The sequence below is a fragment of the Macaca thibetana genome, chromosome 8, assembly GCF_024542745.1.
Source record: "Macaca thibetana thibetana isolate TM-01 chromosome 8, ASM2454274v1, whole genome shotgun sequence".
Classification (NCBI taxonomy): Eukaryota; Metazoa; Chordata; class Mammalia; order Primates; family Cercopithecidae; genus Macaca; species Macaca thibetana.
This window is the reverse complement of record NC_065585.1, coordinates 6,425,280-6,450,999: the sequence shown is the minus strand read 5'-3', so window position 1 is coordinate 6,450,999 and position 25,720 is coordinate 6,425,280. Positions and strand designations below refer to the sequence as shown.

The 25,720-nt window shown below is 44.0% G+C and overlaps 1 protein-coding gene across 1 annotated transcript in view; it reads right to left on the bottom strand.

Annotated features, from left to right (window-relative positions):
- The window catches only part of COL22A1 (collagen type XXII alpha 1 chain), a 298,462-nt gene that overhangs the window by 202,495 nt on the left and 70,247 nt on the right, over nucleotides 1-25,720 (bottom strand). Inside the window, exons 9-11 of the mRNA XM_050800296.1 lie at nucleotides 22,515-22,559; nucleotides 17,853-17,915; nucleotides 11,862-11,900 (exon numbers count right to left, since the gene is read on the bottom strand). Of these exons, the coding sequence (XP_050656253.1) occupies nucleotides 11,862-11,900; nucleotides 17,853-17,915; nucleotides 22,515-22,559 (147 nt within the window). The remainder of the gene's footprint in view (nucleotides 1-11,861; nucleotides 11,901-17,852; nucleotides 17,916-22,514; nucleotides 22,560-25,720) is intronic.

Below are 25,720 nucleotides of genomic sequence, written 5' to 3'. Positions count from 1 at the left end.
CCCTGGACTTTTTTTGGTTGGTAGGCTATTAATTATTTCCTCAATTTCAGAGCCTGCTCTTGGTCTATTCAGGGATTCAACTTCTTCCTGGTTTAATCTTGGGAGGGTGTATGTGTCCAGGAATTTATCCATTTCTTCTAGGTTTTCTAGTTTATTTGCGTAGAGGTGTTTATAGTATTCTCTGATGGTAGTTTGTATTTCTGTGGGGACAGTGGTGATATCCCCTTTATCATTTTTATTGCATCTATTTGATTCTTCTTTCTTTTCTTCTTTATTAGTCTTGCTAGCAGTCTATCAATTTTGTTGATCTTTTCAAAAAACCAGCTCCTGGATTCATTGATTTTTTGGAGGGTTTTTGTGTCTCTATCTCCTTCAGTTCTGATCTTAGTTATTTCTTGTCTTCTGCTAGCTTTTGAATGTGTTTGCTCTTGCTTCTCTAGCTCTTTTAATTGTGATGTTAGGAATGAAGGAAAAAATGTTAAGGGCAGCCAGAGAGAAAGGTCACGTTACCCACAAAGGGAAGCCCATCAGACTAACAGCAGATCTCTCAGTAGAAACTCTACAAGCCAGAAGAGAGTGGGGGCCAATATTCAACATTCTTAAAGAAAAGAATTTTAAACCCAGAATTTCATATCCAGCCAAAATAAGTTTCAAACGTGAAGGAGAAATAAAATCCTTTACAGAAAAGCAAATGCTGAGAGATTTTGTCACCACCATGTCTGCCCCTACAAGAGATCCTGAAGGAAGCTCTAAACATGGAAAGGAACAACCAGTACCAGCCATTGCAAAAACATGCCAAAATATAAAGTCCATCGATGCTAGGAAGAAACTGCATCAACTAACGAGCAAAATAACCAGCTAATATCATAATGACAGGATCAAGTTCACACATAACAATATTAACCTTAAATGTAAGTGGACTAAATGGTCCAATTAAAAGACACAGACTGGCAAATTGGATAAAGAGTCAAGACCCATCAGTTTGCTGTATTCAGGAGACCCATCTCACATGCAGAGACATACATAGGCTCAAAATAAAGGGATGGAGGAAGATCTACCAAGCAAATGAAAAACAAAAAAAAAGCAGGGGTTGCAATCCTCTTCTCTGATAAAACAGACTTTAAACCGTCAAAGATCAACAGAGACAAAGAAGGCCATCACATAATGGTAAAGTGATCAATTCAACAGGAAGAGCTAACTATCCTAAATATATATGCACCCAATAGAGGGACACCCAGATTCATCAAGCAAGTCCTTAGAGACTTACAAAGAGACTTAGACTCCCACACAATAATAATGGGAGACTTTAACACCCCACTGTCAACATTGGACAGATCAACGAGACAGAAAGTTAACAAGGATATCCAGGAATTGAACTCAACTCTGCACCAAGCGGACCTAATAGACATCTACAGAACTCTCCACCCCAAATCAACAGATTATACATTCTTCTCAGCACCACATCGCACTTATTCCAAAATTGACCACATAGTTGGAAGTAAAGCACTCCTCAGCAAATGTAAAAGAACAGAAATTATAACAAACTGTCTCTCAGACCACAGTGCAATCAAACTAGAACTCAGGACTAAGAAACTCGATCAAAACCGCTCAACTACATGGAAACTGAACAACCTGCTCCTGAATGACTACTGGGTATATAATGAAATAAAGGCAGAAATAAAGATATTCTTTGAAACCACTGATTCTTAACATTACAAAACGCCCTCATCATACCCTCGTGATAGACCTTCCAAAATCCCCCAGCTGGACTCACCATCAGCTGCCCATAGCAGCTTTGAAAAGAGAAAGTTAGGCCGGGTGCAGTGGCTCAGGCTTATAATCCCAGCACTTTGGGAGGCCATGGCGGGCAGATCATGAGGTCAGGAGCTCGAGACCAGCCTGGCCAACACAGTGAAACCCCATCTCTACTAAAAATTCAAAAATTAGCTGGATGTGGTGGTGGGTGCCTGTAATCCCAGCTACTTGGGAGGCTGAGGCAGGAGAATCACTTGAACCCAGGAGGCAGGGGTTGCAGTGAACCAAGATCACACCACTGTACTCCAGCCTGAGTGACAGAGCTAGACACCATCTCAACAAAATAAAATAAAATAAAAAATAAAAAAATAAAAGAAAGAAAAGAGAAAGCTATAGCTCTGGGCTGCCTATTCATCTTCCACCAGGAAAGTCATTTAACTTCTATGAGCCTCTCATCATTTCAAAGGAGAGGTTTACACACTTTCAGATGAGAATTAAATGTGGAGATAATTTGCAGACTATGAAGTATTGAAATGTGAGCTCTTCCATTGTATCTCTTGATAACTAAGAACACTCATCCAAGTGCATGGGATGGGTCAGGGAGAGGAGTGGGAAAAGACTGGAGGTTGCCCCTAAATTGGTAAGGTCAGGCATAGAATGATCTTTAAAAGAATATGTAAAGCTAAGGATCCACAATAAAGCACAGAAGAAAAAAAGGAAAAGAAATGAAAGGGCAGGAAGGAAGCAAAGAAGAGAGAGAAAGAGAAGAAAAAAAGCCTAGACTGGGAGGAGAGGGTCTGATCTGCATGCGGCCTCTGTCTCATATCAGCAGAACAGAACAGACTCATTCCCCTCCTGTGTCTCAGCTCCTTCACCTGGAAAAGAGATGACACAATGAGGAGGAGTACCTCTGGCTCAACATGGCTGGTAAGAGGACTTGAGAAAATATTCGGGAAATGCTTCATATACAGGGAAATTCAAAACAAGCATCAGATACTATTATTTTGGGTAAACTACCCAAGCCTCTATTTTCCACCTATAAAAAGAAAATCAACACTCAGGGTATAAGAGAATGACAATGGATGAGATTCACTGCGGAAGACAACCAAGGCTCAGAGAAGAGGGGCTTCCCTCTGTTTACAATGGTGTTGTGACTCAAAATCAGGGCTTGGCTCCAAGTCCAGACTCTGACCTCTCTTCCACCCCTGCCTCTCCCTCCACCGCATACAAACTCACTTCCTTCATGATCTCATTTGGAGGCATATGGGGGTGGGGGGCAACCATCTAGCAGGAAATTATCCATCTCCCCACACCTAGTTGTCAGCATCCAGAGCCCCAGGGATCATCCTGTTACCTCATCAAGAAACAGAGAAAAGAGAGAACAAATATTTCTGCTGCTCTTTTGGCTAATTAAATATCAGGCCCTATTTATAAATGTTAACAAAAAGACCGTTGCATTGCTAGAGGTGCTGTTACTAACATTCTTCATCCATTTGGTATGCCCTTTAGTGGGGTCTTAGGAATGTGCTGGGCAGTGGTTCTGAAAGCATAGTCATGGGCCAGCTGTATCAACCCCACCTGGGGTTGTGTTAGAAAGGCAACTTCTCGGGCCCCACTCCAGACATACTAAATCAGACATTCTGGGAGTGGGGTTCAGCCTGTTGGCTTAAAAAGTTCTCCAGGTTATTTGGATGTTGTCTCAAGTTTGAGAACCATTTGTCAGCATAGACAAAGGCAGGCTGTGAAGTCTGAAAACATGAACTCAAATCCTGGCTCATCCCCATGAAGAGGTAAAGTCACCTGTGCTTGGTCCCAGGTGAATTTTCATTTTATAGTGAATAGCCTGTAAAACAAGGACAGCAATATTTACCATGAAAGTTAAACTAAATAGCACATGCATGAATCCTAGCAGATAGCAAGTCCTTGTAAATACGAGGTACTATCATGATTCTTAGATGATCTATGAATTATTTTAGGTGAATTTGAAGAAAGGGAAGGTTCTTTATGTTGGCCTCCTAGAACATGCTTTCTAAGAACACTCTCTAGGTTTCCTGAGGTTTTAGGAGTTATAGAAGTCCTCCTCAGGGGGGAGACTGAAGAACTCTGACATTTTGCAGCTGCTGGTCGCCTCTGAAAATAAGACCTCATTAATGCTGAGAGGGCAGAAGACGTCATTTGGTTTATAAAAAAATGGTGGAACACTATGCTGGTGTAATGGTAATTATGCTTAACGTTTATGAGCACTTTTTACAAACATAAGTCATCTATTTTCATTAGCTCATTTAATCCTTGCAGAAACCCTCCGAGGCAAGTACTATTATAGTTGTTAATTTATGGATGAGGAAAGCAAGGGTTACAGGGCTAAGTAACTGACCCACTGTTACACAGCTGCTAAGTGACCCAGCCAAGGTCTAGATCCAGTCAGTCTGTGACCGGTGTCTGCACTCTGAGCTTCCCCTGCCCTCCCAGTTCAGGAGTCCAGCATTTACCCTTCCCATAAGTGCTCTCACCCTCTTGTACGAAGCCCTTGGTTTTGTGACTGGTCCATTAGACTTGGCAAGCACCTGAGTGTCAGATGGAGCTAGAGGAGAAATGCAGATTCCTATCCCAGCTCTGCCTGAGGCCCTGCAGTGCTGTGAACTTCAGAACTTCCCCAGTGTGTCCTTCAGCACCATGGACAGGACCTGCAGCACCTCTATTTATTCTAACTCTGGGCATTTTGCCCCTAACCTACAAGGCTATTTGAGGGCACATAAGCAGCTAAACTAATTTCCCCTTAAACCCTTTAATTATTGTAAAAATAGAAGGCACTCAACCACAGTTATCCAACTCGATAACCATGAATAATGCACATTAATGCACAGGCTAAGAATAGGAGATGGGGGTGCTGATTAAGCCAGCCATGAACAAAGAGAAAAGGACCCAGAGCTAGAGGCAAATGGCGTAAATATATCTATATCTTAGAAGTTTCACAAATATAAAGACAAAAGTCTAATTTATATTTTCTGGTTCAGGGGTTCTATAATGCAGTCTTTATACAAAGCTGATTCCTATAAGATTTTTGAAGGTCAAGAATTCCCAGATATCAGTATCACTTTGAAGGAGGGGCAGGGAACTGACACTGACCAATGCTGTGGTCAAAAGTGGGGGATCCCCACTCTTGTGTCTTGTATCAGACAGACACAGGTTTGGCCCTACTTACTAACCAGCTCTGTGACCTTGGCCATAGCCCAGCCTTCTTAAAGGGACTGTCAGAGGCTGAAGCTCATAAAACTGAATAGCCTGGAACATTAAGAGGTCAGTAAAAGACTGATGTCATGATTCTTCCCAGTACATGGCACTTCTTTTTCAAAGTCATTATACCATTTCACATAAAATCACCAGTGCTGGCCAATAAATTCTGCATGGCTGCTATTGCTAAAACATGCTCATCTTACGCCTCAGGGAGAACTTAAAAACATCAAAAGTGTGTGTGCCGTCCCTCATTATGCCAAATATTTCATCAGTGGCAGAAACCCCTTGTCTTTTGGGGCTACCATAAACTGGGTAGCTTGTAAACTACAGAAATTTGTTTCTCACTGTTCTAGAGGCTGGAAAAGTCCAAGATCAAGGTGTCATCAGATTTGGTGTCAGATGAGGGCCTGCTTTTTGGTTCACAGATGGCTGTCTTTTCACTGTAACCTCACATGGTGGCAAGGACAAATGGGCTCTCTGGGATCTCTTTTATAAGGGCCAATCCAGTCATTCCTAAGGGCTCCACCCTCATGACCCAATCACCTCCCAAGAACCCCACCTCCCAATACCATCACCTTGGTGGTTAGGATTTCAACATATGGATTTGGGGAGCACACACTTTCAGACCATGGTTCCCCTGATATGTAGAAGTGCCTTGTGGTTTCTGGAGAACTTTCTTGGTCACCACTCTGGGAGAGGGGCTCCAGGAAGAAAACCCACATGTCGTGGAGCTCCCTTTTCATTTCTCCTCCCACTCTGCAGTCCAATTCTACCTCCAAGCAATCTTCTTATAACTTCAGGTAAAGTCTGCCTTTGAAAGACACTGAAGAAAGAACCTGGTTCTGATCAGAAGGACCCATTATTTAACAGTGTGGACAGCACAAGTTGTGTCTGTCGTGTTGGGATAAGAGAAGACCTGACTTCTCTGTAACTGCAGACCCGACTGTTACCCAAAGGGCCCCAATCCAATGAGAAGCAGGACTGAGTAGGAACATACCTTCTCTCCAATGACTGCGCCCTATCAGCCATACAGTGGCCAGAGTGATTTTTTTTAGAACACCCTACATCCCTATTCTCCGATTTACTCTTAAAAGTTAATCACTCTTCAAAGCTTACACCCCCATTTGCTGTCCCTGCCTAGCCGCCCAGCACCATGCTGGGTCCTCAGCTAGTACTTGCTATGATTTCAAACAAGCCAGAGCTCATTATAAAGTATTTTGCCCTATATCCTTTGACAATGAAATCAGTCCCATGAATGTGTGCACATGTTTTTCCAAGCCTCAGTGCCCTTTTCCGTGAAATGGGCATAACGATGCCTTTCACCTACAATCTACGGGAGGGACAAATAGGACAATGCCCATAGAAATGCCTGGCTTGATGCTGGGCACTTTGATGGTGACTGGATTAGAAACACCCCTAAGGTTTCAGCAGGCAAAGGGGGATGCTGGGCGTGCAAAGAGGAGGAATCAATGACAGGGAGGCAGAGATATCCTGAGCATGACCACAGAAAGATAAACCCAGAATCAGCAGGAGACAAACACTGGGGAAGGATCCCGCAGGCCCCATCATGTCCGGTAGGATGTGCACACCAAGCACACTGGACTCCATCTGCCAAGCAACACAGAACAGCATAACTCCAGTGGCAGTTTAAGGTCAAATGCAAACTTATGAGCACTTGCATGTTTCAAACGGGACAGTGTATGTAAACCAAATAAAGACATCTGGAACAGAGGAATTCCAGGCACCTTGACCTTTCTTCCATTTGGTAATTAGCATCTTATTTGTTTAGCAAACCACCCCACAAAGACCCTCCCATGACGTGACTTCGGAACTCTCAGGTGGATTTCCTGCACACATGGCATCCTCTTCAGAATGTGGAGCCAAGGCTCTGAGAAGGCTGCATCCCAGGAAGCTGGAAGAACCTGGACTACTTGCCTGGTTCAGAGACTCACCTTTCACCACGTTCATCCCCTGTCAGGTTTATGGTGCCAGCAAAATGGAAGAAAACCATAAAAGACAATGAACTGATGTTTCTGTGACCCAAAGTTCTATCTACTGCTGAGTCGACGAACCCAATACAATTTAGCTGAGTTTCTTATATTTGCTTGCTGATTTTTTTTTCTGGGGCACCATACTGTGAAATCTGAGCAGAAAATCCATATGAAGTTTTATTTCTTGCCATATGGATTTCTGTGAAAAAGCTTAAGAAATGACTTTTTGGTGGTGCTTGTTTCTCCCTCTACCAAATGCTGAGTCCCTAGTTGCTGATCCAAGCATGGCTCTGTGGGATACTTTGCCCCCATTTCATTCCTGGTGGGTGTCAGGGCCCCTGACTATCTGTAAGATGTGGTTCAGGTTCCATCAGGTCCATCCTGTCCACTCCAGGAAAGATGGGTTTCTTCAGGACCCAACACTGTCCCACCTCCAGGTCATTGTTTAGGCAAATCCCTGCCTGAAAGGCCACTCCCATCAACATCCCAACCCAACTTGACCTGCAATATTAATAATAGCTACTGTTCATAAAGAAAGCTAAGACCACTGGCAGGAAATGCATTGTCTCGCAGCTCTAAGACACTGGAGATCTGCCTCAGGTGAGCCTGCTCTCTACGCAGCAACTGATCCGTTTCAGGGCCAAGCTTCTCAGGATCACCTTCATCTTCTTTAAACTGGCTTTCATGGTACCAACATGGCTATGGGAATTTCAAGGCTCTCATGCTTATATCCTTGGGTCCAGGGAGAAAATAGCATCTGTCCTGGTCCTTGTAAGTGAAAGTACTGAGTCCGTTCTAATGGGACTAACCTGGAGAACGTGCCTGAACTGATCCTCATGCTTGGAGAAGACTCAGACCTGATTCTTGCTCAGTCTTTCTGAAGTTGCTTCATTTACCAGGTCCCTTGCTATCTCTTCCCGTGGATAAACTTGCCAACTCCTCACATCAGCTAATGAGAGTGTGCTGTTGTTGTTACTGTTATATTCCGTGTACGGGCCAAGGTCACTCACTTTCTCTAAGCCTCAGTTTCCTTAGCTGCCAAAGAACGGTGATTCAATCAGCTCTACAACTTCCCTTCATTTTAGTAACAATCAGTGATTGTGTTTCCTGGGCATATACTAAGTGCGTGACCTTGTGCAGGTCACTTGACCTCAGTGCCATGTTCTCCTCATCCTTGAAATGGGCACAGCGTTGCCTTCCCTGAAATATTGTCTTAATGATGGGACAGTAAGTATGAAATATCCTTAGCAGGATGCCTGGTACATGCAGAAGCCAATGTACATTGCCACAGCGGTTAATTACAATTCCAAATATATATAAAAACACACAGCCAGAATAAGAGTATTACCATCCCTGGACCCATCGAGCTCTGGTCTACCCAATACCCCCAAACTCAATCCAACCTGTGTGGCAATTACTTTGGAGACAACAGTCAGCTAAGAAGCCAGTTGATTAAGCCTAGTCTCAATGCATGAGTCACGAGTAGCCTTCTACCCTCTCTAGACGCTATCAATCCCCTCAGCCCACTCTGGTCTCCTCATTTCTGGAGGAGAAGCAGAGACTTCGAGTTACAGAAAAGAGCCCTAGGGGGCAAAGGCTGGGGGTGGGCTGATTCCCTAATCTCAGAGCTGCTGCCTGAAAGCGACTTTATGCATCATCTCATCCCACCTCCTCCATTGTACAGAGGAGGAAGCAGAGTCCCAGAGAGGGAAGTGACTCACTCCAAATCACACAGCTAATATGTGGTGGAATCTAGACTCAGACTTCGCTAAAAATATCAACTGCAGGAAAATGTCAACTGAGGACAGAGCCAGAAGTGCCAGCGTCCATTCAGCTGCCTGTCTCTCCTGCCAACATTGAAGATGTGAGGAGGTCTCCATGGCCACAACTATGCCCTCACAGCATCAGACCCTTGAATGTGATGCTGCAGGTAGGACTCCTGTCACCAGAAGGTGCCTTCAGGTGTGAGGAGAACAGGCATCCAAGGCTGCCCACTGTGAGTTCACCCCAGAGCCAATGAGGCAGAGATGCCCAACAGTCCACAGGGAGGAAGGAGGCTGCCAGTCCCTGCCTGGTGACAGGAACACATGTGAAGGACACATTCGTTGAGAGGAAAGGCTGGTCCCAGAGGAACATGGGAAGGAGGCCACAGAGCTGCATGGTATTGCCTGGCAGGTACCACCCAGATCGAGTGTTCTGACCTCCAGACCCCGGCAGCCCTGGATCCTGATTTGGAGGCACACCTGGGCACCCTGTGCTCAACCTCTGCCCACTGGAACCGAGCATGCAAGTAACAATGAAAGTAGCTGCTGGGCTGGGCACGGTGACTCACGCTTGTAATCCCGACACTTTGGGAGGCCGAGACAGGCGGATCACCTGAAGTCAAGAGCTTGAGACCATCCTGGTCAACATGGTGAAACCCCGTCTCTACTAAAAATACAAAAATTAGCTGAGCATGGTGGCACACGTCTGTAGTCCCAGCTACTCAGGAGGCTGAGGCAGGACAATCGCTTGAACCCAGGAGGTGGACATTGCAGTGAGCCAAGACAGTGCCACTGCACTCCAGCCTGGTGACAGAGTGAGACTCCGTCTCAAAAAAAAAAATTAGAGAAAGAAAGTAGCTGCTGAACATTGTTGATGGGAATGCAGATGGTATCACCACTGTGGAAAACAGTATGGTGGCTCCTCCAAAGAAAGATTAAAAATAGAACTACTGTATGATCTAGCAATTCTGCTTCTGACTATTTATTCAGAAGAGTTGGAATCAGGATCTCACAGAGATACCCACAGCAGCATAATTCATGATAGCCACGATATGGAAACAACTTAGATGTCCATCAGTGGATGGATGGATAAAGAAAACATGGTATACTGAATTGCTAGATCTTACAGTAGCTCTATTTTTAATACCCAACAGAATGCCATTCAGCCTTTAAAAAGAAGGAAATTCTGTCATTTTTAACAACATGAATGAATCTGGAGGACATTATACTAACTGAAATAAGCCAGATGCAGGAAGACAAATACTACATAATTCCACATATGAAGTACCTAAAATAGTCGAATTCCTAGAATTAAAGAGTAGAATAGTAGCTTCCAGGGGTTGGGGGAGAGGAAATGGGGAGATGCCAATTAATGGGCAAAAAATCTCAAGCAAAACGAATGCATTCTAGGGATCTGCTGCACCACACTGAGCCTATGGTCAATAGTACTGTACTGCACACTTAAAAGTTTGTTAGGAGGGTAGATCTCATATTGTGTCCTTACCAAAATTAAATGAAACTAATTAAAAAAAAAAAAAAAACTTAAACCAAGAAAGTAGCTACTGAATTTGAACATCTAGGTTCCAGGTGCTGTGCTTTTAAATCACAGAGAAGTCATGAAAAGTGGTGGGAGAATTTTAGGTCGGGAGATGGAGGCTCAAAACTGATGGCAGAGCCAGAGAGTGGCAGAATGGAGACATGAACTACATCTTCCTGGTTGTACCACTTAAGTTATGCTATGTGTTATGCTACATCCAAACTGCTTTTCATTCTTGTGAGGTAGTCATTTTACACGTGTGCCTATGCTTTTAACGGAGGAGCTCATTGTGAAATAAAGAATGACATAAAGAAATATGAGGGAGAAAATAAATGTCCTCATAACTTTTTCGCCCACAGACAACCAGTGGTTAATAATAGGGATTTGTCTCCATCGTTAATTTCTCTGTCCCCCCCTCCTTTCAGTCACACACACACACACACACACACGCATGCACACACAGCTGGTGTCATATTGTATATACATTTTGCAACGTGCTTAAAAATGAACAGAGTATTGACTGCATTTTCTAGGTCATTAGTTCTTCTCCTAAATGTCATTTTGCATCATCAAATAACTTGCATTATTGAGGTGTATAATAATGCATTTTGCCCACTACACAGCATTGTGTCATTTCTAGTCTCATTTATAAAGTACACATGGATATGTACTTGTGCATATCCTTGATTTATCTCCTTAGAGCAGAACTAGATGTGTAAGAGTGCCTACAGGGAGAGAATGAGCTGGCCACATGAAAGCTGTTTCCTGTTTCTACTGTAACTTAATGGAGTGTTACATGTGTTACATAACCAGCCCTATGCAAGGGACTAACGTGACCCCCTCTGAGCAATGAATGACCTCTCCGGATCCAACAGCACTACATTTTGAGTCCACAAGTGCCTGGACTCCAGTGAAAGTATCAACATGCATTTGCACTGTAAAGTCTTGTGGCTGCCTCTCCAAGAAGATGACAATTTTTTTTGTTTCTTTTTTCCTTTTGTTTTTTAAATAGCTGGTATGAGTAGAAAATAGCATTTTTAGTGGCTCTCTGCTTTTATTTATCCTTATAGGCTAATCTCTTAAGAAGAATTTCTTCTTTAGGAGGAATCCCGTATTTCCCAGGATCAGTCAAGCCTGTGCATGTTTTACCGCAGGTAAAAGAAGGTGCAACATGCATAGCTGCGGAGAACATCTTTATTTTCCCCACGAATTCTTCTGATGTCCTTTATTTTACCTAGCAGAACCTGCCCCCAGATTTCCACTTCTCAGGTATAGTTCAAACATCAACATTTTCAACAGAATATGCCCGGAATTCCCCAAGATATATGTGTCCTACTCAATTTTCCAACCACTATTTTACCATTTTCTGTCTCCACCTTCTCTCTTTCTGCTGAGTACAGTACATGCTTCAACCACCCAAGTCATGGAGGACACACATTGAGGCCAGTTACACAGCCCAGGACACTTCTTTTCCCCCACTCTAATTCTTTCCAGGCAACATAATAGCAGCACACAGCTCCCCCAAACCCAAGTCCTCTGTCCCATTCCCTTGAAGGAGTGTGATAAAAGGAAGATTCTTACCTTTTCACCCTTTTCCCCTCGGCCAAAAGGTCCTATGCCCTAGAAAAATGAAAGAAGAAGGCAAAGATTCACTACAGAGCATCTCCATGGCATGACGTTGCAAATGGCAGCATCAACCTGAGATTTGAAAGGATTACATATTTTCTCATCAGCTCTGCCTAGTAGCCACTAAAAGAAATGATGACTATTGTTAACTGAGTGTGCATTCTCATGAGTATCATCTCACTTAATGTTTCCAATAACTCAATGTTATAGTTACTCTTCATTTCCATAACGGTTTCACTGAAATATAATTTGCATACCATATAATTTACCTACTTAAAATGTACAGTTCAATGATTTTTAGTATATTTATAAAGTTGTACAACAAAATCCCCACAAGCAACTTTAGAATATTTTTATCACTTCAGAAACAACCCATATCTATTAGCAATGACTCCACACTTCCTCTACTCCAGGTCTAGGGAAATATTAATCTATTTTCTGTTTCTATAGATTTGTCTATTCTGTACATTTTTTATATAAATGGAATCATATAATATGTGGCCTTTTATGATTGGCTTCTTTCACTCAGCAAAGTCTTTCCAAGGTTAATCCATGTCGGACCAAGTATAAGTACTTCGTTTTATTGCAAAACGATATGACATTGTGTGGATATGACATACATTTTGTTTACCTATTCTTCAGGTGATAGACATTTGGGTTTTCTACTTTTGGCTATTGTAAATAATGCTGCTATAAACATTTTTGTGAAAGTTTTTGTGTAAACATATGTTTGCATTTTGAGGGGTGTATTCCTAAAAGTAGAATTGAATTGCTGGGTCATATGATAACTCTCTCTCTAACCTAAGGGCTGCAAGGCTGTTTTCCAAAGCAACTGCACCAAGTTATGCAAGCAATCCATGAAGATTCCAATTTCTCCACATTCCTAGTTGTTCTACCCATTATTGAAAAGGAGGTATTGAAGTCTTTAATTATTTTTAATTAGTTTTTCATTCCACCTTTAAATTCTGTCAGTTTTTGCTTCATGTATTCTGGGGCTTTGTTAGGTGCATATATGTTTATAATGGCTATATTTTTGAGAATTAATTTTTTATCATTATGAAATGTCTCTGTTTATTGATTTTTTTGTTTTAAAGTCTATTTTGTCTAATACTGCACAGTCACCCCAGCTTTCTATGTTTTTTATTTTCAAGATGTATATTTTCCATCCTTTTATTTTTAACCTATTGAAATCTATTTGTATCTTTGAATACAAAACATACAACCTATTTGTATCTTTGAATCTAAAGTATGTCTTCTATAGACGGGATATAGTTTGATCTTGTTATTATAACCTGTCTTAACATTTCTGCTTTTTAGTTGGTTCATGCAGTATATTCACATATATTATTATATAATTAGATTTATATATGCCATATTAGTTTTTGTTTTCTACAGGTCTCCTGTCCCACTTTTGTTCCTTTATTGCTCCTTTACTGATCTTTTTTGGAATTGAGTACTTTTTAGGGTAACATTTATACTACTTTCATGATATTTTAACTATATATTTTGGAGTTATTTTCTTAGAGGGTGCTCTAGAGTTTATCTTATGCATAACTTAATAGGGTCTACTGTAGATTTGTAAAAACTTACTTCCAGTTAGACATAGAAACATACTCCTTCTTAGCTCTATGCCTTCTTCCCCCTTTTTCATGCTATTGCTATGCATATTACATGCGTGTTTGTTAACACCAACCATACATGGTTGTAATGTATTATTATACATAGCTTGCCATCCCTCTGCCTTCTAGCCTCAACCATTTCTGATGACTCAGTTGTTAATCTTATTGGAGTTTCCTTGTAAATGATGAGTCATTTGTTTCTCTTGCTACTTTCAATTTTTTTTTGGTTTTTGGAATTTTTACTATGATGTTTGTAAGTGTAGCTCTTTGTGTTTATCTTAATTGGGGTTCACTGAGCATCTTGAATATGTAGACTACTGCTTTTCATAAAATCTGAGATGCCTTCCGCCATTATTTGTTTGAATACTTTTCTGCTCCTTTCTCTCCTCTTTTACTTTAATTCCCAGTAGGTGCAGATTTGTGCACTTTATGAACGCCTACATTTCTCCAATACTCTGTCCATTTTTCTTCATTATTTTTTCTCTCCGTTCTTCAGATTACATCATCTCTACTGATCTATCTTTAAGAATTCTGATCTTTCTTTTGAGCCTCTCTAGTTTTTAAATTTCATTTATTATAATTTTAAACTCCAGAACTTACATTTAGTTCTTTATAATTTCTAACTCGTTATTGATATTCTGTATTTGATGAAATATTGTCATTATGCCTTCTTTTGCTTACATCAGAATAATTTCCTTTAGTTCTTTGATCATAATTATAATGATTGCTTGGAAGGCTTTGTCTGTTAAATCCGATATTTGTGTCCTCTCTCAGGCAGTTTCTGTTGTCTGCTGCCTTTTTGGGTGTATGTGTCACATTTTTCTGTTTCTTAGCATGTCTCATAATTTTTGTTGAAAATTGGACATTTTAGAAAATATAGCAGTCCTGGATACAGACACTTCCCCTACAAAAATTGTTTTTGTTGTTTTCTTGTTTATTTGCTCACTGACTTGGCTCGATTATTTTAATTAAGTCTATTCCCTTTCCCCAGTGTTACAACTCTGAGGCCAATTTTCAGAGGACATGGCCTTGGACCTGTACACAGTCACCCCAGGATGACAATGGTTTTAACAAGGCTCATTTTGAACGTTTCTTTTCTTGATTCCTCTGTCAAACTGTCTGCCTCTGCTGACATTCAATCTAGCTCTTAGGTTCCATTACTTTCCAACTGATTCCTTTACTATTTTCTACAATGCTATATAGACTTTCATTGCTCCATAGTCTGATCAAACTGAATCAGGTCCCCTTTGCATGGGTAGCTGTTGTGGGCAGTCATTGAGGTTTTTTGCTCATGCCAGGAGCAGTCTTCTTTGTGGTGTTTTCTCCCTGGTTCTTTCTGATAAGCTAGCTATGGTGAAGTTATGGTTTACTATAGAGTATCACACTCCTCTTAATTTCTTATCACCAACATCTCCTTTGTTTCTAGAGAACCCTTACACTTATACTTCTCCACATTCTGTTTCAAAGTCCATGCCTTTGGGGAGAGCTTCAGAGTTCTTTGTTCTTAAGGATTGTATCTTGGGCTAAATATCTGCATCCCTGCTCTAGAACTGGGAGCTGGGACCATGGCCCTCTTCTCTTGGAATGGTGCCCTGGCTGGGAAGGTGCAGTAGTGTCTGCTTTTTTCAACTTGCATCCTTCACTGGGGAGCCTCCACCTTATGACTGAGCTTGGAAAGGGCTGATCAGAATCCCAACATTCTTGGCTTGTCATGCCTGAGGTTGCACCTCCACCCTGTGAATGGGGGTTGGGCAGAGGAAGCGAGCCCTATCCCTTGGCTGCATCCGCCAAGAATTTAGACTCTGGAACTCCAGATGCAGAAGGTGAAAAGTGTTGGAATTTCACCAGGTATTATCTTTTTGGAGGGAGTAGATTCACAGAGTTCCTCTTGTTGCCATTTCAGAAGCAGAACCCCTACAGATATTATTTTTATATATGTTTCACAAATGTGAAAAGTGAAGCTCAGAAAGTTCTAGCAAATTCTTCAGTTCTTGAAGCTAGTAGGTTGTGGAACCAAAATTTGAATGTAGGCTGCTGATGCTGGTGCTGCTTCCTCAATCACAGGCTATTTGGCCTCAATAGAGCTGCTGATGACATCAGGCAGGCAATCATGATCATAATTATGCCATGGAACACTGCCCGGAGTTCAGGGCTCCAGAGTACATCCATGTTTGTTCTCTGGCTGATTCTGGTGGTTTCTCTGAATTCAGAATGTCCTCCCAATCTCCCTTCCTTTAAACCCAGCTACAAGTGACAGCACATGTGCTAGAGTGGGTCTTGTCCCAGACATGGAGGAGAAAGGAATGGGCCGGGCATTTCCTACACCTACTGCCTGACAAGTGAGTTCCTAAAAAACCACATGTGTATGAGTTACCACCCTTCTCTGAGCTTGTTTGCTCATCTGTGAGGTAGGCATTTCACCAGGCCTCACCTCACTAAGCTGATGTGAGAGTTAGGTGAGCCTCAAGCCTGTGAAGCATGTAAGGCAGAGCCAGCAGTGCAGTAAGGGCTGGTAAATGTGACCAGCTCTCCTTATTTACATGTCTTTTTGCACACAACAGGTGCTTCCTACCTACACAAAGGAGGTAGATATGCATGTGTAAGTGAAGGTGAAGCACAGCCAAGTGAGCACAAGACCTAGATTAAAGCAGATGCAGGTGCAAATTCTGTCTCTGCTACATCCAGCCTCTGTGACTGAGGGCAAGTCATCCAAGCCTGAGAAACCAGTGTCATCCCCATTAGAGACGTCATGAGACTATGTCAAAAGCTGTTGCATGGAGCAAATGTTAGACTCCACATGACACACATGCCAAGAAGGGTAGATGGCATCACTACAGCATGAGAGGGCGACAGTGTGGGGTGCTGAGGGAATTGCATTTGCCAGGCTAATTCTTCTAGGGAAGAGGCTTGTCTTATTTCCTGGGTTTCCTCCTGAGCACTGAGAACATAGAAGGAACTAATTATAATCACATACACCAAAAAAGACAACGGTCATTCACTGATCACCCACTATGGGCCAGGCATTTTGTAAACCAACTAGTCATACTCCTCATTTTGCTAATGTGTAAATGAGGCTTTACCCCAGCACTTTGAGAGGCCGAGGCAGGGGGATTACCTGAGGTCAGGAGTTCGAGACCAGCCTGGCCAACATGGTGAAACCTCGTCTCTACTAAAAATATAAAAATTAGCTGGCGTGGTAGCACACACCTGTAATCCCAGCTACTTGGGAGACTGAGGCAGGAGAATCGCTTGAACCTGGGAGGCGGAGGTTGCAGTGAGCAAAGATCATGCCACTGTACTCTAGCCTGGGCAACAAGAGCAAGACTTCGTCTCCAAAAAAAAAAAAGAAAGAAAGAAACCTGCCCAAGGTCACACAGCTAATAAAGGCTGCAGCGAAGGACAATGACCAAGGCTCATTTGACACCAATCTTGTGCTATTGATGCTACATGATTCCATGCAGGAGGGCAGGGGTTAGTGCTTCCACCAGGACAGCGACTGACTGCACTCACTACTGTTCTAAACCATTTACATGCATTAATTTATTTAATCTTCATAATGCTACTGAATAGGTTGTTTTATTATCCCCATTGTACAGATGAGAAAACTAAGGATAGAAAGGTTAAGTATCTCGGTGAAGCCAGAATCCACTTCTCAGCCATTCAGCTCCTGAGGGCCACCCTGAACTGTGACTTCTTCGTCTCTGCAGTTCTTTCCTGGCCATCATTAATTGTGTTCCCTCATCAGCTGAAAGATTCATGAATATAATTCATGCTAGTCCAGGTGTTGGAAATGCTGTGACTATAAATTACAGTCAGGACACCTGGGAGTCCTCTAACGCTGGGATGGAGGAGGTGCTGTGGGAACACAGAGCTGGGGTTTGGAGCAATGTCCTGGAGAATTAGACATAGTTGAGTAGGAATGATGAGAACTCATGAGCCAAGCAGGAAGGTGCGGTGAAGGGAAAACAGGGGTGGGGAGAAGGAAGCATTATTCTTGGCACAGGAAAGAGCCTGTGTAATGGCCAGAGTCAGGAAGGGTACAACAAAATGACAAATTAGAGGGTTAGTAACTGTGATGATTCAAAGCAGAGAATTCTGGTTATGGGGTGGCAAGAGACAAGGCTAGAGAGTCCGCCGAGGCCATATCCAGCAGGCCTCCATGCCCATGGAGAGAAGCTAGGGCTTCATCCCGAGGGTGGTGTGGGGGTAGTGCCTGGCCCCTGCCAGGTATTCAGCCCACACTTGCTGATTTGCATGATCGGAGGGCCCTGGGTCCCCCACACCAGCCCTGAGGTTCAGCCATGCAGAAGGGCAGCCATCTACTCACCACATCACCTTTCTCTCCCTTAGGTCCAGGAGCGCCAACCGGCCCAGTGGCTCCTGTGTCTCCCTGAGGGGTTGAGACCAGAGACAAGCATCAGATTAGGTTCACTGACAGGGCTCTTGCACAGACAGGACCCTCATGGCCAACCTTGCTCCAGTTCCCTAGAAGCAGCTGATTTCATCTTTGCCATTTCTGCAGTGAGGCCATGTGTCCCACCCCTGGAGAGGAGGAAGCATCTAAGTCATCCCCCAACATCACAATTGCAGGAACCAGGGACTTCTTGAGGAAAGCAACTGCATCAAAGCATTGCACATTCATCCTTGGGAATGGCCTACCCCTGATCCCACCACCAGGGCCTCAGAAGGCAAAGTGGAAGCTCCAGGTGTGAACAGCAGCTCTGCCACTTCACATGAGCACATCTTTACGGTCTTTGGGCCTCAGGCTTCTCTTCTATAAACAGGCACATCCTCACGCAGGCACACAAGATTAAGAGCATAAAGGTGCTTTGAAAACTTTCAAGTGTCAACCAGCGTCCCCTGGGCATTCCATTTGTTTAACAAGTCCATCCCTGTGCACCTGGGGCCCTCATACCTGTCCAGGAGGAGAAAGAGAGCAGGTAGAGGAAAAAATTGTGTCTGCAAAGGAGGAAAAACTCATCACAAGCCAAGTGTTGAACCGGAGCCCAAATCTCCTGCCATCTCATGAACCAATCCAAGATAGGTGTAGGCACAGGAAACAGAGCCTTCAGTTCTACTCTTTTGTCTTTTTTATTGGTCTGGAACTTTATCTCTCTTGTTCCCATCTCATCTTTTATATTCTAAGAACACATGGCTACTTTGCTTATGCTGTTCCCTTTGGCTATGATGCCCTTCCCTGCCTCCTTTGTCCTGGGCAGTTCTTGTCTATTCTACTGGACCCAGCTGGTCAGGGCCATCAGCGGAAAGGTGTCCTGAAGTCCTACCAGGTAGCAATGGGGACTCTTCTCTCAGCGCCTCAGCTCCTGGGCCCCTCTATCCTGACTCTCTTCATACTATCCCACTCCTCTCTTTCCTGCCTCCCTTCCCCCTGGCCTGTGAGTCCTGGGGACCAGGCTCTCAGTCAGTCACTTTTATATTCCCACATCACGACTGGGCCTTGCACCCAGCATACTCAGCTTATGCATGTGGACAGAGCCCGAGCTCTCTGTAGGGACACGGAACCACCAGGAACCCCAGCCTTTGACTTAGGGTCCTAACCATGGTTTGGGACAATGTGATGGATGACACTATAGGACCACAATGGCAAGTGAGCTCTGCGGGAGCTGGGCACATCTCCAGGTGGCTGTATCAGTTTCCCTTTTCAGTGCTCCTCTGCTCCCATCGTTTCTGCTCTCCTTGTGGGGCCTGGGGCCTGCTCTGCTCAAGCACAGCAGAGGCAGCCATTACCAAACAGCCCTTGTTTCATACAAATGTCTTCTACTGAGAGGCCTATGAAACCCCAGGTAGCTTTGGTCTTCTTCCCTCCTGTCACAGCCAAGAATCTGAGGTCACTTCTCAGAGGAGCTCAATGATGCAGAAACCCCTGCCATCCTCCTAACAGTGACCAGCTGGCACCTGGGCCGCTCTGAGCTGCTCTCCGTCAGCACAAAGAGAGGACTCGCCAGGGGAGAGGAGCTCAGCGGGCAGCAGGGGTGTGTGTGATGGTGTGTGTGTGTGTGATGAGAGGTGTGTGTGTGATGGGTGTGTGTGGTAAGGTGCATGTGTGTGATGGTATGTGTGTGTGATGGTGTGTGTATGTGTGATGGGGTGTGTGTGATGTGGGGGGTGTGTGTGCATATGTCTGTGTGTGTATGTGATGGTGTGTGTGTATATGTGGTGTGTGTGGTGGGTGTGTGTGATGGTGTGTGTGTGCGCGTGTGTGTGATGGTATGTGTGATGGTGTGTGACAGTGTGTGTGGTGGTGTGAGATGGTATGGTGTGTGTGTGTGTGATGGTGTGTGTAATGATGTGGGATGGCATGTGATGGTATGTGTGATGGTGTGTGACAGTGTGTGTGTGGTGGTGTGGGAAGGTGTGTGGTGTGTGTGATGGTGTGTGTGTAATGATGTGGGATGGCATGTGATGGTATGTGTGATGATGTGTGTGTATATGTATGATGGTGTGTGTGTGGTGGTATGTGTGATGGTGTGTTATGGTATGTGTGTCTATGTGTGATGGTGTATGTGTTTTTGTAATGGTGTGGGATGGTGTGTGATGGTGTGTGTGTGATGGTGTAGGTGATGATGTGTGTGTATATGTGATAGGGTGTGTGTGTGTGTGAGAGATGGTGTGTGTGTATATGTGTGATGGTGTGATGGTGTGTGTGTTTTTGATGGTGTGTGTGTATATGTGTGATGGTGTGTGTGTGAGATGGTGTGTTTGATGGTGTGTGTGTGATGGTGTGTTTGTGAGATGGTGTATTTGATGGTGTGTGTGATGGTGTGTGTGTGATGGTGTGTGTTTGTGAGATGGTGTGTGTGATGGTGATTGTGTGTGATAGTGTATTATGGTGTGTGTGATGGTGTGTGTGATGGTGTAGGTGACAGTGTGTGATGGTGTATGTGTGATGGTGTGTGTCTGTATGTGTGATAGTGTGTGTGTGAGATGGTGTGTTTGATGGGTGTGTGTGGTGTGTGACTGTGTGTGTGATGGTATATTATGCAGTGTATGTGTGATAGTGTGATTGTGTGTGATGGTGTGTATGTGATGGTGTAGGTAATAGTGTGTGATGGTGTGTGTGATGGTGTAGGTAATGGTGTGTGGTGGTGTGTGTGTGATGGTGTAGGTAATGGTGTGTGATGGTGTGTGTGATGGTGTGTGTGTGGTGTAGGTAATAGTGTGTGATGGTATATGTGTGATGATATCTGTGTGATGGTGTGTGTGTGTGATGGTGTAGGTAATGGTGTGTGGTGGTGTGTAATTGTGTGTGATGGTGTAGGTAATGGTGTGTGATGGTAGAGGTAATGGTGTGTGGTGGTGTGTGTGTGATGGTGTAGGTAATGGTGTGTGATGGTAGAGGTAATGGTGTGTGGTGGTGTGTGTGTGATGGTGTAGGTAATGGTGTGTGGTGTGTCTGTGATAGTGTGTGTGTGTGATGGTGTGTGTGTGTGATGGTGTAAGTAACGGTGTGTGATGGTATGTCTGTACGTGTGGTGTGATGGTGTGTGTGTATATGTGTGTGGTGTGCTTGATGCGTGTGTGTGTGTGTGTGTGATGGTTTGTGTGTGTGTCCGTGGTGTCACATCCTAGCAGTGTGGGGGCATAGTGGAGAAGGGTGTGAGATGAGGGAGGGAGGCCAAGGAAGTACTTACAGTCAGGAGGGAGAGAAAAGAGAAAGAGAAAAGGGAGAGGAGAGGAGAAACAGACAAGGCAAGAGAGGAAGTGAGGAGGGACACATAGGAAGGGAAGAGTGCCCAGCAAAGGTGGACAGGAAGAAAGCATTGCTCAGACGAGTCATTTCACCATTCTGACTTTTGATTTCTCATTTGGAGAATGGGACTGATGCTGCCTCTCACACAGGGTTGGGTTAGGGTTTGATATCACTCATTCAACAAGTAGGGACCACCTGCAATGTGCACAGCCCTGAGCTCACAACAGCGGGCACTGGAACGGCAATCCTTACCCCACAGCACCTGCTGTCTGAGGCATAGGTAGGCTCCCAGCTCAAGCCTGACACACAGCAGGTGCACAGTCATTGTCACTGCAATTCAGTAGAGGAGGATGGAAGATGGGAAAGAAGTGAGCAAAAAGAAAGAGATTCCATATATTCCCTGGTCTGTCTATACCATGAGACTCAGGCTTGTGAGGGTCAGGTCCTGTCTAAACCATCCTCTAACCCTAGCACTGACCTCAGTGCCTGGCCCTTAGCAAGTTTCACTAATGATATGCTGAATGTATTAATTCAAACTAAGAAATGCAGGAGGAGAAATGGGGGGAGAACACAGTGGAAGGAAGAGCAAGATGAAAAGAGATACAGACAGTGAGAGATAGAGACAGAGAGATACAGTGACACATAAAGAAAGGCAGAGGCTGGGGGGAGAAGGGAAAGAAAGGGAGGGGAGGGGAGAGGCCCAGCAGTTTCCAGTGATTTTCATCAGCACACTCAGTTCCTCTTTCAAACACGGGATGATGGTGAACTCTCCACTCTGCCTTGATAAATAGTATAACCCTGGGAAGCGATAGAGAGGAAGGAGACCACTCCGTGACTGAGGGCAGAGAGGCCCTACCTGGCTTGGTGCAATTAGTGAATTTGGAAATCGTGTGTTTAAAGGGTCATGCAATTTAATAAATCTTAAAAGCCCAACCCCTAAAAGTTTCTGGAATACAGCAGCTTCAACCAATTGCTGCAAAGTGAATTGACCATGGAGAGAGTTGAGCCTATTGGAGCAAATGAGACCTGAGCCAGGGCTCTGGGAATCTCACCCTTTCTTGCTAATATTTGCAGACTGAGAACTGGAGGTCCTGGGCAGTTAAGAGGCTCCCAGGTTTCAGACTTAATGCCACTTGCTCTTATCCTTTTAATTTAACAAGCTCTGAGGAAAAATGTTGGCAAGACAGCATCCCCACATACCATCTTTTGTCTTACACAGAGAGCAAAACAGAGGACTAGTGAGGTTCTAAACTACACCGCTGCCACGCCTGTACTGACCTTTGGACCAGGGAGCCCTATGGGGCCAGCAAATCCCATTTCACCCTAAAAGAAGAAAGACAAAAAAAAGTAAGTTTCTATTTCAATTTTCCCCTTCTCTCATCACTGGATGCTTATCCACCTCACATGCTTAGAAGCCAATGGCTTAGTAAGCCCAGTGCCAACCAATGAGTTGGGCAAGGAAACTGGTTGACTGTGCTGAAAGTCCCTGCTCTCGAACTGCAAACCTATACGGGAAGCTTTGACACAGCCTCCAGATGCAGCTACCAGTGGACACAAGATAGAAACAAGCAAACTGAGCCACAGAAAGACAAATGCCACGTTTCGGCTTACTTGTATAAGTAAAAGCATGAAACACCGAGAAGCAGAAGGCAGAGTGGTGGCTACCAGGGGCTATGGAGTGGGAGGAATACACACATGTTGTCAAAGACTACATGTCTCAAACAGCAGGAATAATGAATGGTAAGGATTTGAGGTGACGGATATGATAATTAGCTAATTTCAATCATTCCACATTGTATACATGTATTATGACATCACTTTGTACCCCATAAATATATGCAATGATATAGTTTGTCAATATCCAAATTAAATATGTAAATACATTAAAAAACCCAAAGTGGTATTCACTAGCTATTTTTACCTGAATATATCATCACTTCAATTAAAAAGAAAATTATGTTGACTGCTAGAGGTTCATATAGTTATTGTTCACTAAAATACAAAAGAAGACATATATGTAAGCTATTTCTAAATGTGAACTTTGTTTCAATTTAACAATGTGTAAAGATCACCTTACTGGATTTATACATGTAATCTGTAAGTGGTGGATACATGTAAATGTCGCCATGCTGAAAACAAATGCAACACGATTAATATAATTTTACAGATATAAATATCACCACATTAAATAAAAGGCAGCAGTACATCCATTTATGTGTGCACTTCGTGCTAAAGGCAATCTACGCTCTGCCAAAAGTTGCACACTTGGCCAACTCAGGAACATACACTTTCAAATGCATTCACAGATGTTGTTTGCTCAGGCAAATGAAGATAAATAATTTTTTGTGTGTTTCTTCTCACCTAGCGCCCACAAGAGCTCCTGGTACACAGTTCACGCTCCCCATGATGTTTGCTTATAGAGATGCAACACCAGGCATCATGTTGACCTAGCTGAATAATGAAAATGTTTTTCCAACTCCAATAGAAGATTTAAACCACTGAAAACAATGTCCGTCTGTGGCCACAGCTCTGCCTCCTAGGAGAAAACATTCAGACTTCCTAGGCCCCCTGTGTTGTATTTTTTTTAATTGAAATGAAGATGGAAGAGACAGAAATGACACCTGCTTCATGAGGTCATTGTGAAGTTCTTCCACTCCACGGGGCTATTTTGTGGGGAGGGAAGCAGCAGGCTCCCTTCTCAGCCACCTGTGCTTGGGAGGTTCTCTAGTAGGCCTGCTATGAGCTCCTTGGGGCCCAGCCAGGCCTCAGAGCTCCTGGTTCCCTAACCAGAGTGTAGACTACAGAATTTTTGAGGACCAAATTCTATTTGTCTTAAAACCTCAGTGTACAGCACAGTACACAGCACATAGCAGGTGCTTAATGTCTATGGTTAGACATTAGAAGAAGGAATGAAGGAGTGATTAAGTCATTATTGAGTCATGCCACCCTAGGCATGGGGCTGAAAATATGTAAGTGCAACAGCCAGACCTTGCCCCGCCTAAAGGAAGAGAGGGTGTATTTCTATTTTTTTTTTTTTTTTTTGAGATACAGTCTCACTCTATTGCCATGGCTGGAGTGCAATGGTGTGATCTTGGCTCACTGCAACCTCCGCCTCCCGGGTTCAAGAGATTCTCCTGAGTAGCTGGGATTACAGGCGCACACCACCACGCCTGGCTATTTTTTGTATTTTAGTAGAGATGGGGTTTCACCATGTTGGCCAGGCTGGTCTCAAACTCCTGACCTCATAATCTGCCCGTCTTGGCCTCCCAAAGTAAGAGGGTAAATTTCTTTATCCCTCCCTCCCATTTATCCATCCACCTCTCTGTCCATCCATGTCTTCATACCCTGATTGACTTATATATCAACTCATCTCTTATTTATTGGCTTCTCCTATATATTAGTAGCTGAAAATACAGACATGGAAAGATCCAATCTCTCCTATCCGGAACTTATGATTTTATGGAAGTAACGATAAGGAGACATTTTCAATCTAGTGTGAAAATTGTTATAATAAATAGAAGTACAGGGAGGAAAAGGAAGATGCTGTCATGGAAATAGCAGGTGCTAAACGCATAACTATTGAATGGATGGATGGAGAATAAGGAAAGGAGCAGGAAAGAGAAGGAGGGAAGAAGGAAGGAAGGAGAGGACATGAGGGAGGGAAGAGGGAAATGACACAGATTAAAAATGTGTGCAGAAAAGAATTCCTTAGGACTTCTTGAAAGAAGAGCAGGCATTGGGTCTGGCATCGCTCCTGGCGCAGTCCATCTGTGTGCACACTGGCTTGTGACCAAAACCTCACCATGCCATCACTCATCCTGCTCATTGCTTTAAACAGGATTCCAATGGATTTGGATTTCAACAGCTGCTTCTGTTATTTCATTGACATGTAAAAAACAGATCCACAGCCTGACTGTGGTGGACTTTAGCCTGCCAGGGGTGGGTGGAGGAGCTGCTGCCTGGCACGGTGTGCACCAGCCCTGGCTCCTGCCTCCACCCCCTCTCATCCCTTACACGGGTCCCAGGCTGAGGGGATCTTAAGGTCACCCTCTAACCAGAAAGAGCCTCAGCTCACAGCAGGCTTCCAGCTTGGGCCTCCAGCAAGGGAGGCCAGAGTTTGATGCCTGACTTAACTGAGAACTCCCTGAGGGCTCCCTGTACCCCAGGGTTTGGTTTTCTGGGTAGCACAAAAAGAAGGAAGGCAGAGTGTGAAGGAGAACGGAGACGAGGAGAGAGGGGAAGGAAGCGAGTCGGTCTACCAGGATAGGCTTCTGAAGAGAAGACTGCTGCTGCAATACCCAGAGCAGGCCCACTCCAGTTAACTCCCACCATCATCTCGTCTTTTTGTCTACGCGTCTGTTGTCCCCGGCAGAGTCACCAAGCACCTCCCACATGCAGGGACTGAGCTGAGAGGAACAGATAGAGGGGGACAGTACAGCCCAGTGCGGGAGATGAAGGGCCCAGGGGCCACTGGCTCAGCAGAA